General features: G+C 46.9%; 1 protein-coding gene across 1 annotated transcript in view; it reads right to left on the bottom strand.

The window, feature by feature from the left end:
* Window positions 1-20,828, bottom strand: part of APPBP2 (amyloid beta precursor protein binding protein 2) — a 333,604-nt gene that overhangs the window by 126,276 nt on the left and 186,500 nt on the right. The window contains exons 4-5 of the mRNA XM_085649437.1: window positions 16,957-17,080; window positions 14,743-14,911 (exon numbers count right to left, since the gene is read on the bottom strand). Of these exons, the coding sequence (XP_085505563.1) occupies window positions 14,743-14,911; window positions 16,957-17,080 (293 nt within the window). The remainder of the gene's footprint in view (window positions 1-14,742; window positions 14,912-16,956; window positions 17,081-20,828) is intronic.

Genomic DNA, 20,828 nt, shown 5'->3' with positions numbered 1-20,828 from the left:
TTCAAATGCCCCCTTAGTAACTCTTGTGCATATGTGCTTTGCTACACTGGGTTTATGGTTTGTGCATTGTTTAATCATGCCACAACACTAGAAAATCGGGATAGTATAAGTATCCAAGTTCAATTTTAGCTAAATAAAATAGCAATTTATCACACTGACATGTTTGAGAGCAATAAAAGGAAAAGAATGCTAGAAAGCAAACCAAGTTCACAACAAAAAAAAAAGCAACACTGCAGGTAAACATTGTGGTAAAAAGTCTTCTCGCAGTATGACCCATAAACACAATGTGTCCAGACATACTTTGTGCTGTTTGTGAGTCAATTACTTACCATTCCCTACATACGTCCAACTCCATAGCAGCAGGTGCCCCAATACCAAACTCCTGTAAAGGGGCTGAAATTACGCCAACCTTCAAAAAGGGAGAAAGACAAGTCATAAGCAATTATCGGCCTACACGCCTTATTGATAATGTCCAGAAGATCTACAGCAAGCAACTCCTGACAAACCTATGGGAGTGACTACTGTCTAAAAATGTGTTGTGTTGGGGGCATAGCCAAGATGGCATCTCGATAAGACGCGGTTGTGTCGCTCTCTGCTCCCGCCAGGCCTTTCATCGCACTTTCGGCGATGGGAGGGGCTCCGGAGCCTGCCAGAGTCTTCCTGAGAGCTGTGTCGCACTCTGGGGGGGCCGCGGAGGGCCACATCACAGCTCCGGCGGCAGTTCCTATGCAGACGCGGAGCAGCCCCGAGTGTGACGCTGACCGGCTGGGAGCTGCCGCGGACGGCTTGGCATGGAGGGCGCCTGCCTGAGATCCCCGGCGGTCCCTTTGACTCACAGGGAGACCACCGCAGCACCATGACCCGAGCAGAGTCCTTCAGCCGCATGCGGAGTGGGTCTGCATCGTCCTGAGCAGCAGTGGGCCCGGCTGCGAGCATCACTTGAGGCCCCAGCTCTGCGGGCCAGAGTAGGCCTCACCCGCAGTGGCGACTGGGGGACGGAGCTGTTGCAGACACTGGTCGCGCAGTGACCCTGCGCGGCCGCCTCATTTGCTGCACCTCCCCCCATCTGTGAAGACTGGATGGAGGAATCTATATGCGTGGAGCCTGGCGGCCTCATGTGGCCTGGGGACACACACGCTGTCTTTGAGGCTGGGCCTGAGGTGGGGCCTGCAGCGAAGCCCAAGTGACCTGAGCTAAGTGGCGGTCCAGCTGGGGGCATCGGAACACCTGGAGGCACAAGCGTCCCAGGATGGGTAGGCTGGGCTGCGCTCGCCTGCCCCTCAGCCCCAATATTGCTTCCTACTTGACCACTGTGGCCCTTGAGAGACTGGAGCCCGTGCACGGAGTCTGCTGGGAGACGAGAACAGCGGCAAGACAGGGGTAGGACAGCACCACGACAGAGGGCCCTACCAAGAGGTGAGAGCAGCAGCGAGCAGGTGCTGGATAGCACCACAATGGTGGGGCCCCAGCGGTGGGCCTCGGGCAACTGTGAAGCACCCCCCACCACTGGCGCTCGAACCGGGGCACGAGTAGAGGGCCCACTGTGGTGGAGGCATTCCGCGGGGGTTCTCCTGCTGCGACTGCGACACCTCCAGGAACGCACAATCTCTCTGTACGCGGCGCCCCTGGCTATTGAGTCCTCAGCATTGGACCTGCTTCCGCTTTGAGAGTAAAACGCACTGAGGTGCAGTGGCGGCCCCCAAGGGCAGGGATGACAGGTCAGTGAAGGACCTACTGCTCAAGACGGCACAACAGGCAGAGGGCCTGCCCGGAGCAAAGCATATGGATGAGACTGAGGGGGTGAGGGCCCGGAGGCTCCGGTCAGCCGATGCTTTCTGGAGTCAGTTTTCTCCTCCCTCAGCGAAGATTTGTCCACCATGAAACGCGAAATGTCGGCGGATATGCGGGAGATACGCCAGAATGTGGATTTCCTAGGGGAGCGGGTCAACACCTTGGAGGAGCACGAAACGAGGCGCGACGAAGTACTCAAGAGCCTCCAACAGGAAATCCTCAGGCTGCAGGAACCGAACCTGGACCTCCAGGCCCACACAGAGGAACTGGAGAACAAGTCCCTGCGGAACAACATCCGCATCCGTGGCATGGCACAAGGTGAGGGGGATGGCGACATCAAGGAACTGGTGATGGACCTCTTCTGCTCCATACTGGTCGAATCCCCAGACTTCTCTATCAAATTGGATTGCACTCACAGGGTGGGCCCACGGAGAACGGCCCCTGCTCCCCCTGCAGATATTTTGATTTGTGTCCACGACTACCAACTAAAGGCGCGGATCCTTCGCGAGGCCCGACACCACACAGACTTTACCTACCAAGGTCAGAAGCCTACGCTATACCAGGACTTGGCAGCCTCCACCTAACTCAAGCGCAAATTCTTTCATCCAATCAAGTCACATCTTGGAGAAGCTGACATCAAGTACTGCAGGGGGCACCCCTTTAGACTAATCTTCCACTTCAAGGGGGAACTGAGACAAATTTGCTCCCTCTCTGTAGCCTACAAACTCTTGGGTATTGAAGAACCCGCAACGGACCAGTCATACTTGATACTTGATACTTGTATAGCGCACTACTCACCCGCAAGGGTCTCAAGGCGCTTGTACGAATACCGCTGTGGAACCCATCCTGGCTTTCCCTGTGAGGCGTCCACTCCTGGGCACCCCCAAGGTGGAGGCCAGGCATCCTTAGCGTTGTGGGGGCCGTTGTGGAGATTAAGCAAGCTATTGCCCAGAGTTGCAGAGTGGGACTCCATGATTGGAATGGCACCGAGGCGAGAATTATCAGGTCCGTGGAATTCTTTTGAGCCCAAGACCCGCCGAGGCGGGGAATTGAACCCTGGTCCCGGGCTAGACCTCTGCATCAGGGTCTGCCGCTCTAATCATTGAGCCACACTTCTCCACAGTCGCACCAGAACAATCATTTTAGCAGATGCCGAAGCGGCCATGGATGAACCACCATCAAGCTCCCTAGCCCGTCGGCATGCCCTGATTCGGACACTATGGCCAGGAAGCAGCAGGCAGTGTTGGCGTCCCTTACAGGAGCATCCTTGGAGTGAGGCAGGAATCACCCAGGCTGAGATCTGATGGTCTGTTGATTGCACCCTTGCCCGTCATTGGAAACACTATAGACATCTACACAGGCTTTGCCAGCGGGGAGTCGCAGCCCATAGGTACCCTACACTCTCTCTTCTAGTAGTACGCTCCGGACATTGACTGTTTGTTACACTTTATCACAGTTATGTTCTTGCTATGTTGGGGTTTTGTTGTTTTAGTTGGTAGATATAGCCCGCACATTTAGGGACTTTTATGCGGACCTCTATGCTGCCCAGCAAATACCAGACCAGAATTTCCCCGCATATTGTCAGGGCTTAACGCTTGACCAGACCTCTTCCTTGGATAGCCCGATTCGGGTCGAAGAGGTAATCTCGGCTATAGCCAGGCTTAAGCTCCTCAAATCCCCTGGCCCCTGGGTTTACCACCATTTTTTATAAAACTTTTTGCTCGATTTTAGCCCCAATACTGAGCCGACTCAGTTCAGTTCAGTTCAGTAGTTCTTTATTCGGTTGTTAAAAACACCATAAATAGATCGCTGCAGGGTCCCCTCCTACGACGGCGGCCTGAGCATGACTAACCTATATCTATATTACTTGGCCACCCAGCTGCTGGTGATCCACGACTGGTTCTCAAGTGGATGGAGCGATCCGGCCTACCGCCTCGAGGTGCAATGCCTCGGATTCTCCTCTATCCAAAACATGCTCTATGGAGCATCGGTCCCCCGGTCGCTCCCTGGCGTCGTGCGGGCCCCTTTTCTCGCGTGGCGTGCAGCTCTGAGGCACACTCAATGGTCGGGGACGAAAACACAGCTCACACCGCTGTGGCACGGGACATGGCTTCGGGAGGTGGTGGGACTGGCGGGTTTTCGGCAATGGGATCTCCTAGGGATCTCCACTCTAGGCGATATATGGCGGGTGAGCCACATGTGTTCCTTCCAGGAGCTTCAGACCCGCTTCTCGCTGCAGTCTTCCCAATTCTATCGCTACCTTCAGCTACGCCATGCGGTTCGGGCCCACGTCCCTCTCGACTCCCGATTGCCTTCTCATAGCCCACCTGAAGCTCAGGTGATGTTGGGGTGCCTGGGGAAGGGTGGAATATCCCGCATTTACAAATCCCTGATTAACAATACCCCGGTAGACTGGACTGGACTGAGGCAGCGATGGGAGGTCTGGGTGGGACCCCAAGATGACGCGGATTGGAGGGACGCCCTTATGGCCCCTCGATCGCTTACCACCTCCGCTAGGCTGCGGCTCATCCAGCTCTATTACCTCCACGCCGCTTACCTGACTCCGGACCGCCTCTACCGGGCGGGCCTCCGCGTGGACGCCTCCTGCGCTCGCTGTGGGGTGGCTCCGGCGGATTTCTTCCATATGGTGTGGTCTTGCTCCCGCCTGGAGGACTACTGGGCAGCGATTGAGACCGACCTAGCGGAGGTCCTGGGATGGGAGGTCCCCCATGAGCCTAAAATTGCTCTGCTGGGCATCACGGATGGGCTGGATGGGTCCCGTAACGACAAGTATTTGATCACTACTGCCCTAATGGTAGCTAAGAGGAATATAGCGGCCGTGTGGTCACAGCCAGACCCACCTAGAAGGGCTACTTGGAGTAGAGGGGTGGATTGGTGTGCGGCCCAGGAGCGGTCGTTATACGCTGCCCGGGGCTGCCACAAAAAATTCCGCAAGATATGGGGGAAATGGCTGGGGGGCATGGTTTGAGGAGTGGGGGAGCGGGGGGCGGGGGATGGGGGTGGAGAGGGGGGTCTTTACATCTGCTTGTCAATGCTTCCCTGATTGATGTTACTGATGCCATGTTCAATGCACTGTTGTGTATCATCCTTGACATTGTCCTTGATGCCGAAAATAAAAATATGTTTATAAAAAAAAAAAAACACCATAAAAAGATATACATACACAATACTTTTTTATGAGAACTCTGGTAGAAAAGAATACATATTCCCAGGAGAGATACATAAAATTCATAACAATCCTGTCCTCTAGTTGCTCTTAATCTCAGTGCGACTTTAATAAAATTCAATATACAACACAGAGTCAGTGGATCAGCCGCCCTTTGTAAGAAAAGTAGCGCGTGTTTAGTTTGAGTCAGTTTGGCCCTTTTTATGATATCAATTAAAAAACTCCGCCTCGGCATTGAATAAAAAGGACATAAAAGTACAAAATGAAGGGTGTTCTGCGGAGACCTGTGGTCGCAGCCGCAGGCACCCTTCTGCTCAATCAAAACAGTGTAACCTAATGGGTCAGCTAATAAATGTGGTAAAAGATTGAGCCTAAAACAGGATATTAAAAATCTATCCTGTGCATTATGCATGAGGTAGAGATAAGGTTCCATTCCCTCGGTGGTCTTAAAGGAGCTATGGGCATTCACTGTTCCCTTGGTCCCTTCTTTTATCATTCTACTTATATTTCTTTGGGCCAGGAACAATCTTTTTAACATGGGTTTATCCTGGGCTCTAATTTCTGATGGATTAACAAAAAGATCTTTATAGCCCAGGTTCTCCAAATTGGTCTTAACATACTTGAGCCAAGGTATGTTCATGCTTCTTTCTCTTCCTAAGCAGTCTCTTAATATTTGCCTACTTATAGCCGCTTCTGGATTTGTCCAGATATTAAGCCACGATAGAATAGGTCTGTACTTGACCATATCTTCAATATATGGCCTCCCCAGCTCTCTGTGGGCGATAACAGCTGGAATACTCTTGGGGATTTTTAATACTGACCGTACAATTTTATTTTCCTCCCGCTGCAATTGTTCTATATCTACAAATCCCCAGACTTCAGCGCCGTACATGGCTTTAGAACAACAAATGGAGCTGTACCAATTAATTGCTTGTTCTGGAGACCATCGCCCTAACCTCCGCCCATAACTAGTTATTGCACCATTTGATGATATTAATTTCCCACATCGCTCCTCTACCAAGGGGGTGAATTTTAACATCTCGTCAAACAGTAGGCCCAAATAGGAGAAGGTCTGCACCTTTTCCAGTATGTGACTCCCAATTCTGTGCGTGAACTTAGACCGAGGTTTATTGTCTGCCGTCATTACAAATGATTTGCCAAGATAGACGGAAAGATCTAAAGTTCCCATAAACTTGACAAAACCATTGATTAAAATCTGTAAGCTTTTCGGGGTGCGGGCTAACAGTACCGCATCGTCTGCGTAGAGCAGAACTGGGATGTGGCGTGTACCAGCTTTTGGGCAATCAACATTTAGATTAATTAGGGTCTGCTCTAAATTATTAATGTATAGTGAGAATAAGAAGGGCGCAAGAATGCAGCCCTGTCTCACCCCACTAGTACACACGAAGGGATCAGTAAGGCCCCCCTCGGTATTATAACGTACCCTAGCTGTAGTGTCCCTGTGTAATTCCCTGAGTATGGTGACCAGGCCCTGGTCAATGCCAAGCTCGCCCATCATTAGCCAGAGTTGGTCCCTATTTACATGATCGAAAGCAGCCGCCAAGTCCATGAACCCTAAATGAATGGTTTCATTGCTTGTTTTGGTGTACTTGGCGACTAGCATATAAAGGTTCAAACATTGATCACTAGTTGACCTCCCTGATCTGAAGCCGTATTGAATGTCCGATATGATGTTTTTTTCCTCAATCCATTCAATTAATCTGTTAAGAATTACACTTCCCAATATCTTAACAGAGACATCAATCAGCGAAATGGACCGGTAGCACTGAGGGTTGTCCCTATTACCCTTCTTGAAAATAGTGACAATGATGGCAGTTGACCAAGATCGGGGCAGACCAAACATGATGGCTGCGTTTATCACCCTAGTCATAATCGGGGCCCACAACTCCACGTTACTAATGAACAGGTCAGGTGGTGACCCGTCTGGGCCGGGTGCTTTATTTTTAGTTAGTCCCTCAATGCCCTCAGTAATTTCTGCTAAGGTGAACTCGACCAGCTGCTCCTGAGGGGCAGCACCCTCCTCCGGAGCAGGGGTCTCCTTGCCATGATTATACAGGCTCTTAAAATGGGAGACCCACTGCTCCGGTAGGATGTTTGTGCCAACCTCCCGGGCACTGCTGTCATGAAAGCAGGGTTTATTGATTATGTTCCAAAATTTGGCGATATCCCTTCTTTCCGCTGCCTCCCTTAAGTCTGCCCACACTTCCCCCTGTAGTGCTAATTTTCTCCTTTTGACCTCGACCTTGTATTTCGCTCTGCACTGAATTACCCTATTTGTGTCCCAGGGCTTCTGTTTAAGGTAGCTTTTTAACTCCCTGAGGGCCCGTGAACAATCCCTGTCAAACCATCTCGCTTGGTTAAAGGCTTTTTTTGAGGTGCGTGTTGTCAATAGCCCTTCGACCAGACTGGTTATCTGCCCAAATGCATTTAGTAATTGTGGCCCATCAGTTTCAAGGTCTAGGCATTCTTCAATGGGCTGCTTCCCTTGTTCCATCAGGGCTCTATAGAATGTGGCACTCTATTTTTGCCCACTTGAGTCGCCTTCCTTGATCTGTCACCCTCTCAACAATGCCCCCCACTAAACGTATCCTAGGTAAAACCTGATACTGGAGTACCATTGTTAGGGGGTTATGATCACTAAATGGACTCCACTCAATCCCAACTGCTACAATCCTGTGTTTGAGGGGCCTAGAGACTAGGATATAATCAATAATTGACGAGCACCCTCTCCCCTTAAAAGTCGGGGGGAGGGTGCCATCACTCTCCATGGCCATCATATTTATCGTGTGTTCCATATCATGGCTAAACAAAATCTTACTTAGGTCCCTTCCTTCTGGTGTATGGGCAAAATGGGGGCCTTTTTTGGCAGGGCAACGTGACCAATCTGGATTTGTTTGGAGCAGGAATGGGCATAAATGAATGTTTAAATCCCCCATGATTATATTAAATGGGTTCATTGCCCCATTTGTATGTGGGTATTCCTTACTCAATTTAGAGTACCCCCAGGGTTTAATTTTCCTCCCTACCTTCTCCCAGATTATAAACGTTGTACAAGATCAGTCCAAGTCCCTTACCCTCAAACCTTACAACCTGTACATTGCGGGATGGGCTTGCTATGTTGGACCATTTACCTTGCACCCTTAAATCCACATACAGGGACAAACCTCCCATAGCTCTGCCTGAACTAGATTTTAGAGCCGGGGTAAAAAAACATTTATAACCCTGCATGTGGAAGGAACTATTATCGGTCACCCAAGTTTCCTGGAGGCTAATTACCTGAAATTGTTCGATGTTTTCCCTCCACTCCTGGTTATTAAACTTGCTTGCTAAGCCAGCCGTATTCCAGGAGATAATACAAGCCAGCCGTATTCCAGGAGATAATACTTAAGCCTCCCTCTACCTTCCTTGCCTGACCCAGGCTATGAATATTTTGTTGTGCCCCATTTAACCCTCCCATAGACCCTAACACCCTATTCATTCCCTTGCGACCCTGGGGGGTTTCACCTCTCTCTATCTCCCTTTCCACCCTAATAGGATGCGATGTTTCTCCGGTGGGTGGAATTAACTGGTCAGCAATCTCTTCTGTTCTTACTTCCCTCAGTGTCACTAGTGATTCGGGGTTATCCGTGGGCCAATTAACTAAAGGAAAGCGATCCTGTAGTGGGCTCATCCGTCCCTCCCTCAGAGCCACCGCATTTTTTAACTTTCCCTCATTTCTTTGCGATGACAATGAAACGGGAGAGGAAATTAGTCAGTCATTATCCCCTAAGGACATCAGGGGGGTAAACCTGTTTCTCCAGCTAGCCGAACCTCCTTCCCACATCCCTAGCATTTCTCCATGACGACACTGGTTCATGTGGGAGCATGTATACATTCTCTCCCTTCGTCCTTCCTGATGGCGTGTTTCCTCAATAGGAGCAAGCTGAGGATAGAAATAATCCAGGGGTAGAGGTTTTATATTCCCAGTGTAATTAACTATGTTTTCACTGAGAATATGTTGGACTACACTACTGTCCCTGAAATTGATAATAATACAATTTCCTACAATGTCTTTATGCCTATTTCCAAGCCAGTTTACCCTTCTAACCAAGAGGATCTCCCCATCTTTCCCATCTGGCAGCGGTTTGTTGTGACTCAACCAATGTATAATCTTATTTTTTAGTTCCTGGTGAGACTCCTTCTGTTCGCCCTTTAATTCTGGAAATCTGCTGGGCACAATGTACATCCAGGGTACTAAGCTCATGCGAGCAAGAAGGGGGAGTATCCACAAACTCACAATCTAGCACCTGGGTTGGGTTCAATGGCTCGGTTAATGGGGTAAGAGAAAGGCGTCTCTCTGTTCGTTCGATTTCACTAGAGACTGCCCCAATTGCTTTTTGTAGCATACGATCGATTGCCGTGGGTTGAATAATTTGTGGGGGCAGTATACCATTTTCCTGTGTAAGCAGCTTTAGCGGGGTGAGCAGCCTAGGCTTGGTTTTGGTTGAGCGTGTTCTAACTTTGCCCGCCATTCTATCTATAGTTTAGCCTCGTACTTTCACACAATATTCGGCAGCTTGTACTCCCAACACACAATCTACGTGACCCCTACAAGGTTTCCCGTACCACCCGTAAGGGCCTCCAACACCCCCTTTAAACACCACCTGCGTTTTAATGTCCCAATGTCTTTACCTTCATGCCCGCTTCCACCACAATCACGGTCTCCTGGAGTCCAGTCCTGCGGGGCACCTGCGTCGGCTTTAAGCTCCCCCGGCGCTGCCTAGTGACGTCAAAGACAAGCGCCTGGGGTGAGCATGGGGCTTCTGGGCAATGTAGTTCCCGCTGGCCGTTCCCCTCACGGCGGTCCGCAGATGGCGATGGAGGGACTGCTGCTGCCCTTGCTGGCCGTTCCCCTCACGGCAGTGGTCAGGTAAGTTTAGTGGCAGGGTATTCTGTCTCTTGTGCGTCCCGCGCTGCGGGGCACCTGCGTCGGCTTTAAGCTCCCCAGGCGCTGCCTAGTGACGTCAAAGGCAAGCGCCTGGGGTGAGCATGGGGCTTCTAGGCAATGTAGTTCCCGCTGGTCGTTCCCCTCACGGCGGTCCGCTGAAGGCAGATGGCGATGGAGGGACTGCTGCTGCCCTTGCTGGCCGTTCCCCTCCCGGCAGTGGTCAGGTAAGGTTAGTGACAGGGTATTCTGTCTCTTGTGCGTCCTGAGCCGACTCTTTAATGCCATTGGCGACACCTCTGAATTACCAACTATGATGCTCCTGGCGTACGTGGCAGTACTGCCGAAGCCCAGAAAGTACGGAAGATACTGCGCCTCGTACAGGCCTATCTCCCTGCTAAATATGGATTTCAAGATCTTCACCAGGATTCTGGCGGCCAGACTGGGCCCGCTAATGCCAAGATTGATCGAGCCGGACCAGGCTGGATTTGTCGTGACCAGACAATGCAGCGATAATACCAGGACACTGCTTCATCTTCTGGACAATGCGCACCGTCAGTCGGAGGAGCGAGTAGTGCTGTCCGTCGATGCCGAAAAGGCGTTTGACAGAGTTCACTGGCCCTTCTTCGAGACCACTTTGGAGAAATTAAGGGGGGTGGGGAGTCGATTTCGCAGGTGGGAGCTCAGTGGATAGCTGTCCTTCGGCCACTGTACGGGTGAACGGCTTCACGTCGGACACCTTCTGGATAGATAGAGGCACGCAACAGGGCTGCCCCCTCTCCCCCTTGCTGCTCACTCTCTACATGGAGCCACTAGCACAGAGGGCTTGAGAAAATCAGCAGATTAGGGGGATTCTCTTTGGGGGATTCTCTTTGGGGGAGAGTGGCACACCATTAGCCTCTATGCGGACAACGTCATCACCACGCTGGAGTCTCCTGAGACGTCAGTCCCAGCTTTCCTTGCTGAACTAGAGGAGTTTTCAGCTGTTAAGGGCTTTAGCATTAACGTGGCCAAGTCGCAGGCTTTGGGTCTTTCCTTACAGCAGCCAACTATCGCTGTCCTGGTCCAGGTGCGCCCCATCCGCTGGGATCAGAAAACCATCACGTACCCGGGTATAACACTGTCAGTATCCACCACTGAGACAGTTTACTTAAATTACACTCAGTTATTGAAACAGACAAAGTGGGATCTGAGAAGCTGGCAGCAGTTTGGCCTTTCGTGGCTAAGCCAAGTGGAAGCCCTTAAGATGAGCATACTTCCTAAAATTTTTTACCTTTTACAGACCCTACCCGTCGAACTGCCCCCGGCATGCTGAAACATCTTCAGACCAAATGCTCCTCCTTTGTCTGGGCAGACAAGAAACTGCAATTTAGCAGGGACATGAGCTTTAGACTGCATGGGGATGGGGGCCTGGGAATTCCCGATCTCGACCGCTATTATAAGGCGACACAGATACGATCCCTGCTAGAATGGGCACAACTGGAATCTGAGAAGTGTTGGCTCTTCATTGAGCGAGCATTGGCCGGCCAGCCCCTGTGGAAGATCCCCTTCCTCGGAAGAGCCTCCAGACCCCCTGGACTCTATGGCTCACCCATAGTGCGGGCCACCTTAAAGGCTTAGGACGCCATGGCCACCCGCATCAGACTGACCACATTCCCATCGCCCCTTACTCCCATCACCAACAATCGTGACTTCACCCCGGGCCTTGATCAGGTAGCCTTTGGTCAGTGGGACAAGGAAGGCCGTAGAGCCATAGGCCATTTTTTTGATGTTGAGGGTCACCTATCCTTCGAGGATTTCAGATCCGATTATGCCATGCGGTACCACTATCAGCAGATACGACACTGGGTTATGCAACCCCAGATACAGCAGAGAGGCGGTTCACTGTGTATGAGCGGTGGTTGCTTTCTAAGCAATCCACTAAGCGACTTATCAGGGAACTGTACCACATCATAAGCCCTCCAGAACACGTGGCCAAATCTGCGGGCCAGAGACAGTGGAAAACGGAGCTAGGGCAGACATTTACTCCAAACGGATGGGGCGACATTCACTACAGGGCCCGGCGCGTACTATTTCCAGTGTAGAATCGGCCACTAAGATATTGACGTACTGGTAACCCCCCCCCCCGTCCCCCCCCCCCCCGCCCCTCACCCCCATCCCCTCAAACTGCACAAGAGTGACCCCAGAAGCTCTTCGAACTACTGGAGGGGGTATGAGGCTAAAGGTACATTGCTACACTTGCTATGGGAGTGTTCCATTCCTAAAGCCTACTGGACCCAGGTTCTGGACGAGATCGACCACCACTTAGACACCAAAATCCTACGCTTTCCCAATATGTAATTTAGGCGTTTCTGACAGACTCACATTTCCCCTCAAGTCCCGTAAAGACAGGCAGATGGGAATAGCTTTAGGGGCAGCACTACAGAACATACTGTCTCATTGGGGCACAGACAGAACCCCTACGATGAAGTATGGCTGCATAGGTTGTGGTATGTGCTCAGCATGCAATGTTATTTCCTTTTCGCTCCAGGGGGATGGGGCTTCTTCCTCAGATCTGTGGCACCCCGTTGTTGCCTAGCTGTGCTCTGAATTCCACTGCCCCAGGTACCTGTGACTGCTGCGTCTTCCCGTGCTGATACAGGACTTTACCCAACCTCAAACACACTGATTAGTTCCGTGCCATGCTTGACTCCGCCTTTTTGCTTTTGCAGCAGGTGAGGTGAGGGGGGAGTGTGGGAGAGGGGTGGGTTGGGGGATAGGCAGGGGGCAAAGGTATTTATCTTGTTTTATCTATGGTGCTTTGTTTAGCACTACGACTGCTTACTGCCCACGATTTGGGATTCATAGCTCGATGCATCTGGTTTTGTTTTTCAAACCAATAAAAAGACTTAAACCTAAAAATGTGCTGTCACACTTCCAGGCAGGGTTTAAAGCCAAGACAGGTATGGTAGACCAGGTCTTATGGTTTCTAACCATAAAATGGAAAACCGCTAATATAGATCAGGGGGTCGCTATTTGTTGCATTTGTGGATTTGCGAGCCGCTTTCAACCTTGTCCCAACTCTAGGTCCTGGAGAAAATAGGGGTCCCTGCTGACTTATTGTCTTTGAACCAGGTGAGGAAACTAAGGAGGACATCCTTATCAGAAGAGGAGTAAGCCAGGGCTGAGTCCTGGCACCCACACTTTTCCAGTTATTCATCTACGGATGTATCGCTTACCTTCTGGACTGCGAGAACGATCCCCCCAAAATGGCTGGACTAAAATTCCCCTTTTGGGGAAGTTCAGTCTATTCTGCAAGGACCATGGCCTGGAAATAAATACTAAAACCAAATACATGGTATTCATTCCCCGGAAAAAGCTAGGGGGAACGTAGACAGTGCTACATTAGATAGGGTCTCTGAATTTGACTACTTAGGGGAGAGAATCAATGATTCCCATAGATGGTCTGCACAGACGGAAAATAGCGCACGGACTTTGAAACTCAGAGCTGGGTCTCTTACTAAGTTTGCATATAGGGGCGCTACATACCCTATTTCACCAGCCTTGGAGATATACAAGGTGCAAGCATGCAAAGCAGCTTTGTACGGAGCAGATTTGTGAGGCTACCTCAACCTCGACTCACTTGACAGAAGCAAAAACTTTATTAAATCTTTAATGAGGCTCCCCAGTAATGCTTCATTACTCCCTTCAAGATTCGATTTAAACGTTGGACAAATCTCAGATATAGCGGACTTAAAATCCATCTTATATTGGGTTAGGCTATAGACGGCAGAGGATCTGGCTCTGTATAAAGCTTGTCTTTGGGAGATATTGAACAATCATTCCACACACACAATCCGCTTGCTATATCATATAAAATCCTGGTTGACTACGTTAGGATTGAGCGAATCTTGGCTGCATCCCACTTCAATATCAGATTGTGCCCGAGAAACTGTAAAATCTTGCTACTGGAATACTGTCTTGTGCTAGAATATCTGCTCTACCCTCGGGCAGCCTCACAGACTCTTACTTATCCTTTGAATGTGCTCCGCAATTTGAAGAATTCATGGTTTATGCAAATTTCCCTTTCACCAGAGCACTATCTACCAAATATAGGATAGGGATTTTACCTTTAGCATCCTTTACCTTCTAATGGAACAAAAGTGACAATCCTACTAATCTACGTCCCATGGGCAGTCATGGTGTAGAAAATGAAGAGCACTTATTATTCTTTTCATGTGCAAAGCAGCATGCGCATTGGATTGCTCCCTATTGCCGGGTCCTTGGGCTCGAAGACCGGCATAATGCCTTGAGAGTTTCTAAGTCAGAAAATAGAAGCAATATTGTTTACTCAATCTCCAATTATTTGCGCTCAATCTGGCATATTAGATCGAGGCTTGTTGGTAAAAATGAAAAACTGTAAGGGCGCATTTTTTTAACGTTTTAATGCACTGTGCACTTTAACAAAGTTAACAAAGTGTTTTGAGTTTCCCTTTCATTTTGCCAAGCCTAAACATCTAACCGGATGGCATAGCAGACCCTTTGAGTCCATATTAGGACTCTTCCTGAGTTTTCTGGCAACTGTCTTAGCACTGAGGCTCAACATATTTTATTCCTTTTTCTGCCAATGAATGTAATATGGTTTTTAGTTGTTCCAACTTAATTTGTACTGTAATGAACTGTGTATTTTAAAGTTGTGTGCTTTCTAAGCAATTTTTTACATGTTCATACTGTATATTTTTATGGTTCTGTGAACAGAAATAACGTTGATTGATTGACTTTCCAGTAGTATTACATTGCACACAGCAGGAGAACACTTAAAAATTCAACAAATATTTACCTCATCATAATGACTTTTTGCAAACAGTAGAGCACACAGTTCTCCATAAAGAGCAGCTCTATTTGCTTGCTGGCCGTGTTTGGAAAGTTTGTCCATATAACTCTGGGCTTGTTTGAAGGTTTCCTCTCCCAGATGGTATTTGCAGTTCCCATTACGGACATGCAGCAATCTACGCAGGGGGGTTTGGAAAAGAAGACAAACGCCTGAAAAATTGGAAACATGATGGCTAAACAGTAAAAAGATTTACTAAGTGTTTAAAGTTTGACGATCAAGAGCTAAGCACTATCAACGGCTCCCCTTTTGATATGTATAAAATCAAAGTAAAATAAAATGATACATTTCTGCATACATTAGACTTCTATTGCTGAGCAGGCCTAACAGTTCGCAGTGCGAGTCTGCAAGCAAATCACCCTTTCAGAAAGTGTCCCCATTACCCATTTTAGAAAGGTAACATGCTTCAAGAGGAAGTGTGCAAATGTATATGTCGTTTATGTGTAAAATTATATGTAATAGAGGAGGAATTTGTTTCTTATTGTCATTCATTTCTTGATAGTTGCGTAGGCCTTCAACCGCTACCTACATTTTCACAAACGCACCATTATTTTGAGCAAATCTTATTCCTTACTCATGATATGGTGAGATAACTTTCCGTACAACAAACTGGAGAATACATATATAGAATGAATAAAATAATGTCATTAATTTCCTAAAACAGTTCTACTGTGCAGTCAATCTCAAAGCACATATACTGGTGCAATCAATGTTGACAAAAGGAGTAGCTGATTAATATACAATTAAAAGTCTGGATCTTCTTAAGAGTAGAGGAAGGGGACTTGAGCAGACATTAAGAAAGATAATGAGCCACCAATAAATTTGAAAAAGCATGCACACACTGCATTTAAGGTGATAACAAAAATGCAATTGTAATTTTCCACAGGGAAAAATATTTAAATATCCCCCACTTTGAGGCCATAAAATGCACATGCTATATATAGCCCAATGAGACAGCTACGTTCAGATCAAAAATTCCTTTTTTACTAATTCCTGAATCCTGTATGACAAAATTCAGGGAAACGGTTTTCCATTGTGGGTGCTAGATCTTGGAATGTTCTTCCACTTACTCTTCACAGTCATTCCGCTCGGTTTCTAGTCAGAAAGTCTCTTAAGACTCTTTTTCAACCAACAACGTGCAATCTTTACACTGCATTTACTCCTGCAGTTGTGTTAGCACTAAGGAACCCCTGATGTATGTTGTGCTCTATCAATACCCTAATCATACACGTAACCATTTCAAAAGTAATCACGTTCAATATGTGCGTGCTGATTTTATCATTGCCTCATTTGAAAACTTCAAGTATTGACAATTTTTTCAGAAAACCTGTTTGTATGTCTTACATCGTATTAATTTTGCAATTTTTAGTGAGAGACAAACAATGCAAGATAACACCCCAATATTAAAAACGACCTGCCTGTCTTGAACATTCTTGTAGCAAACTAACGTTGTAAACACAAGCACACTTCTACAGTAAACAAAAACTATTCATTGCAGAAGGTGCTGGTCCCAAACAGAAGAAATAAAACTATTTTCTGTAGTTTGCGAATAATGCATTTCTAAACATCTTTTGTTTTCATGCTTTATTAGCATGCAGTATACGTTTTGTGTTTGTATTAAATGGAAAATGGCTTTTCTGAAAACAGACATTAAAATTCAAAGAATAATGAGTTTTCTGAAAGCCTATGGACATGAGCTAATAATCAAGGCAAGGACACAAACAATCGAAGTCAGCAACAAGCCAACAACCTGACTAGTCTTCCTTCAACTAACACTTCAATTGGTCATGCTGCCTGAAGTGTTTCCCTTGTGTATTCAGTGAGGTCACAAGTGCAAAATTATGAGGTATGGAAAGAAACAGAGTGATCACAAACTTCAAGGAAAGATGATCGGGGTTGGTCCTGAAGAACTAGATTATCATTCCAACATGCTAGTATTTACTTCAGTCCTTTTTGTTACATATAATATACATTTCTGAGGGGGATTAGGTCCACCATCAGGTCATCATAATATTTTAGGATTTATATTTACATCTATCTGCTATCATCCATTTTTCTGGTTACAAACAAGAGTCTGAGTCACAATTTTTCATTTCCATGTTTTTGGCCCCCAGAGGAGAGTGATCACTTTAAGGGACATGAAAACTTTGTAGTACCACATACCGTACACAGCACTCCACTGCACGAAACCAATGAAGCATTTCATCGTGTAGTGTACATAATTGAAGGCAAGAAAGGAAAACCTTCTCTGCGTCACTGTACCAGCCAGCATCAGACAGAAATCCTCCTGCAAATGAAGATCACAAGAAGTCCAAATTATAGCAACGAGTTAAAACAATTTACTAACGTGCCAAGAAACAAATGTGCGTTGTGAAACACCACATGTAAAAATCACCGAAATGTATATGTACATGTATATTTAACGCACTTTCAAATACAAACAGGGAGCACAAAGTCAACACTAATTTATACCCGGGCACAGATCTTAAAAAATAATAGCTAATTTTCATGTTCACATCCTATATTACATTTTATTAAGCAGAATGTTTTCATTAAATATCAACCAAATCACAAAGATCTAGTACCAAGAAACCTACTATCAATGAAAGGAAAACAAGTAATCTTAGAAACAACACACCATTCGTTTGTTTCCACAATGGCTGTCCATCCTGAGTCGAAGCACATTTCCCAAATTAGTGGGGAGAATAGAAACAGTCAGGCATGCGGCTGTCATGCATTCTCCAACAAAGTTCATTTCTGATTTAAGAGTAGACTTGTCTGACAATATTTGTGTTTTCATGCGCTATTTCACATAGTTTCCTACCATCAGCAGCCATTCTGGCACTGATCGGAACAAAGATTGGTTCACCTATTTCGCTCATAAAAATGAATGGAAAAATATAAGCTTTTTGGAGGAGGGTCATCCATAAAAGAAAAACCCGAGAGAAACTGCTGAAAATTAGGGAAATGTAAACAGCCAAACCAAATGTAATACTTGCAGATCTCATGTGCCAATGCCAGTTCATGAATCAGGAACCGCCTGATGTCATGCACCTCTTACAGTTTCCCTCTCTGTACAATGCAGTTTGTATTTTGCCATGTAGATGTGGGTAAAGACAAAACTGAATATATGTACTCTCGCTCTAGAGACTACATCAAAGGGTGTTTGGTCAGAGTTATTTCCACTACAAAAGCTGTCCCTCTTCCGAGTCTGGCCCACAGTTGTGACAACGAGTATTATGGCTGCTGACATGTTAGGATCGTTTTACAATAAAGGATTCATAATGATGCAAGGGGTGAAACACACCAGACTCGTCTACTCCACAATCTCATGCAACCAACAAAACACCCATGAGCATATGTATGGAAACATTTCTTTTCAGTAGCAATGCACATATAGCCCACCATCACACATTGACTACTGAAAATAGGGAACGACTTGAACACAATGTGTTGCAGGGATTCTGCACATACACAGAACTATGTGCAGGATCATGGGACCTCGGTGTATAGGGGCTAAGCCTTCCCACCACCTTAGTACCGACGAGCTATAGTGTCTCACTCATTCTCCTACACACTCACCTGAGAAGCAAATGATCAGACACCCCTAAACACAACACCCCCGACTCTCTCAGGAATCGCGGTAACGAGGCAAAACCCTTTCGCTTGCACTCTTGTTTTTTGTCCACAATAAAGTCCGACAGAGACGCAATAGTTTAGAATATTTATTTAATATATTGTGTTCTATAATGCAGTATACATGCCACAACAAGCAGAATATTGCACAATACAAATATTGTCAGCATAGCAACAAGGCCATATACCATGAAGGGAGATGTCATAGTGAAAAGACAATAGAGAAAAGACAAATCAGCCTAACCTCCTTCCCCTTGCTAGGAATGGGTATTATTAATTAACAGAAGATCTCTGGGGTTTTGTCAGCAGACCCCATTCCTTAGTGCCTAGATGGTGTATGCACATCACAGGAACCACATTGCTCTTCTCCCAGGAAAGTTCCCTCTCCAAGTGTGTGTTTTTCATGAGTGAATCGCCGTAATATCAAAATCTCCCACCTGCTGCATCGGTATGTTATGTCTAAGTGCTAGAACCTAACCAGAAAAGAACAACAAGGGGCATTGTTTATCGACCTTGCTCACAATGTTCAGACTAAACTCCAGGAACAGGCAGAGAACGAACACAGTGAACAGTTCCCATGTGAAGAGTACAGACAGAGACTTGCAAAAATAAAAGCAGCTAATAACGTGTGCAAAGCAGAATCATGGCTGAAGAGCTCTTGCTAACTTAGTGATGTCAACAATGTCCCCACCAGCCACGTGACACCCTCCCCTTGGCCAGCTCGGTAGCACTGAAGCTAAGAGGACATGTAGGTAAGCAGAGCTAAAGCTATCTGCCATAAACCAAGTTAAAAATCGAATATATATTTCAGTGAAAAATGTATGGGAAAGCTTTCAGAAGTTTCAGCTAGAAACATCAAAAGACCGGTTTGTAGGTGGTTCCCCCAAGTCAGACTATGACTGTTCAACAAAAGCAAAAAAGTACGTTTACTGTAGAAGGCGATCAGTTTAAAAATGGCATCGGCACCCCTTCCTCCAAAGAGGTTTGCTATCCAGACAAGCAACGTGAATGAACTGACGTGCTCCTCATAATCCTGTGCGTCGAGGAGCATCAGAGGACAACCTGCGTGAAATTCGATGACACTCTGCTGTAAGAGGCGCTGCGCAGAAGCACAGGTACCAAAACCTGCCCAAACTCCAAGAGTAGCGGCATACATCAAGCGGTTGTAACAGGAACAGTCCTCATCGTGGGCCAACAATGGACCCACCAACTGTTCATAATCCAGGTCAACAAGAGATGTATTGGAGAGGCATATATTCATGGCCCAATTGAAGGGGCACCAGCGACATTAGAACACAGGCTGCACACAGGTGAAGTAGGCATAATGGAAGTTTAGTCGATAACATGCCCAAATTGACTAACGGTAAGCATCCAAAAAGCTGCTGCATTCGCTCACAGTACAGCCGCAAGCGTAGGGGGCTAGGCTGAACCACAGTACGAGCAGCCATTATAAGGCAGGCAGAAAAGAAGCAATGCACCGCCAACCAGCAAGAGCACAAGGGGAAACCCATCAAAGGCACTGGAAAAAATAGAATGAATAAAAGCAGGTATAACACCAAATATAGTTTGAAATGATGACACCAGGCCAGATCCCACAAGTTTAAAAAAAATAAAAAATAAGCCAGTCCTTCACTGTCAAACACATTAAATATTTGGTGTATTAACTCCCCAAAACGGAGTGGGAAATTTGTGTTCAGCAGTGACTGAATCTCACTTGAAGTTCTAGCCACCTGCAATTCGAATGTCTCTCTAGCTGATGTAAGAGAGACTTCTAATTGAAACAAAAGCGCTTTGAGTCTGCTTAACTTGTTGAAGTCTATCTTCAAAGTTATGATTGAAGGCCACAGCGAGGTATCACAAACTCCCTGTGGCAGTCGAAAGAGAAAATTGCTGCAACATGTAACATGTTTTGAAACAGTTACTATATACGGAATGCCTCCCGTAAGCCGCAGCAATTGAGGTTATTCAGGATAAGACAACAACCGTTAGAAAGTAAAGTTAGCGTGGGAACTATTGCAGGTACTAGAGTCCCTTTTAAAAAAACAGGACAAATTAGTGGCTGACACGTTGCAAGCGCCGTGCAACTTAACTTGTTTACAAACTACGGAATTTCCCACGGTAGAATCACAGTCCTCCCCAGTAAGGAATACTTCCTTCTCCACCTGTTGACAGCTGAATTGAAAGGGTAACAACCATAATTAATGGAGAAAAGTACTACCCAGCGGTTCATACCTTCCAATCGGATAATGCTTCATGCATGCTGTGAATTGGAACAGGGAAACCGGTAATGATATAGCCCCAAGTATTAACCAGACCGAAGATTCGGTCTCAGCAATAGTGAAAGGTAACTGATCTTACTTTTCAATGTGTTAAATAGTATATGTTGCGTCTTTCATAGA

Source organism: Triturus cristatus, chromosome 3_2 (genome assembly GCF_964204655.1).
Source record: "Triturus cristatus chromosome 3_2, aTriCri1.1, whole genome shotgun sequence".
Taxonomy (NCBI): Eukaryota; Metazoa; Chordata; class Amphibia; order Caudata; family Salamandridae; genus Triturus; species Triturus cristatus.
The sequence above is the reverse complement of the archived record's forward strand: the minus strand, read 5'-3'. Positions and strand labels throughout refer to the sequence as shown.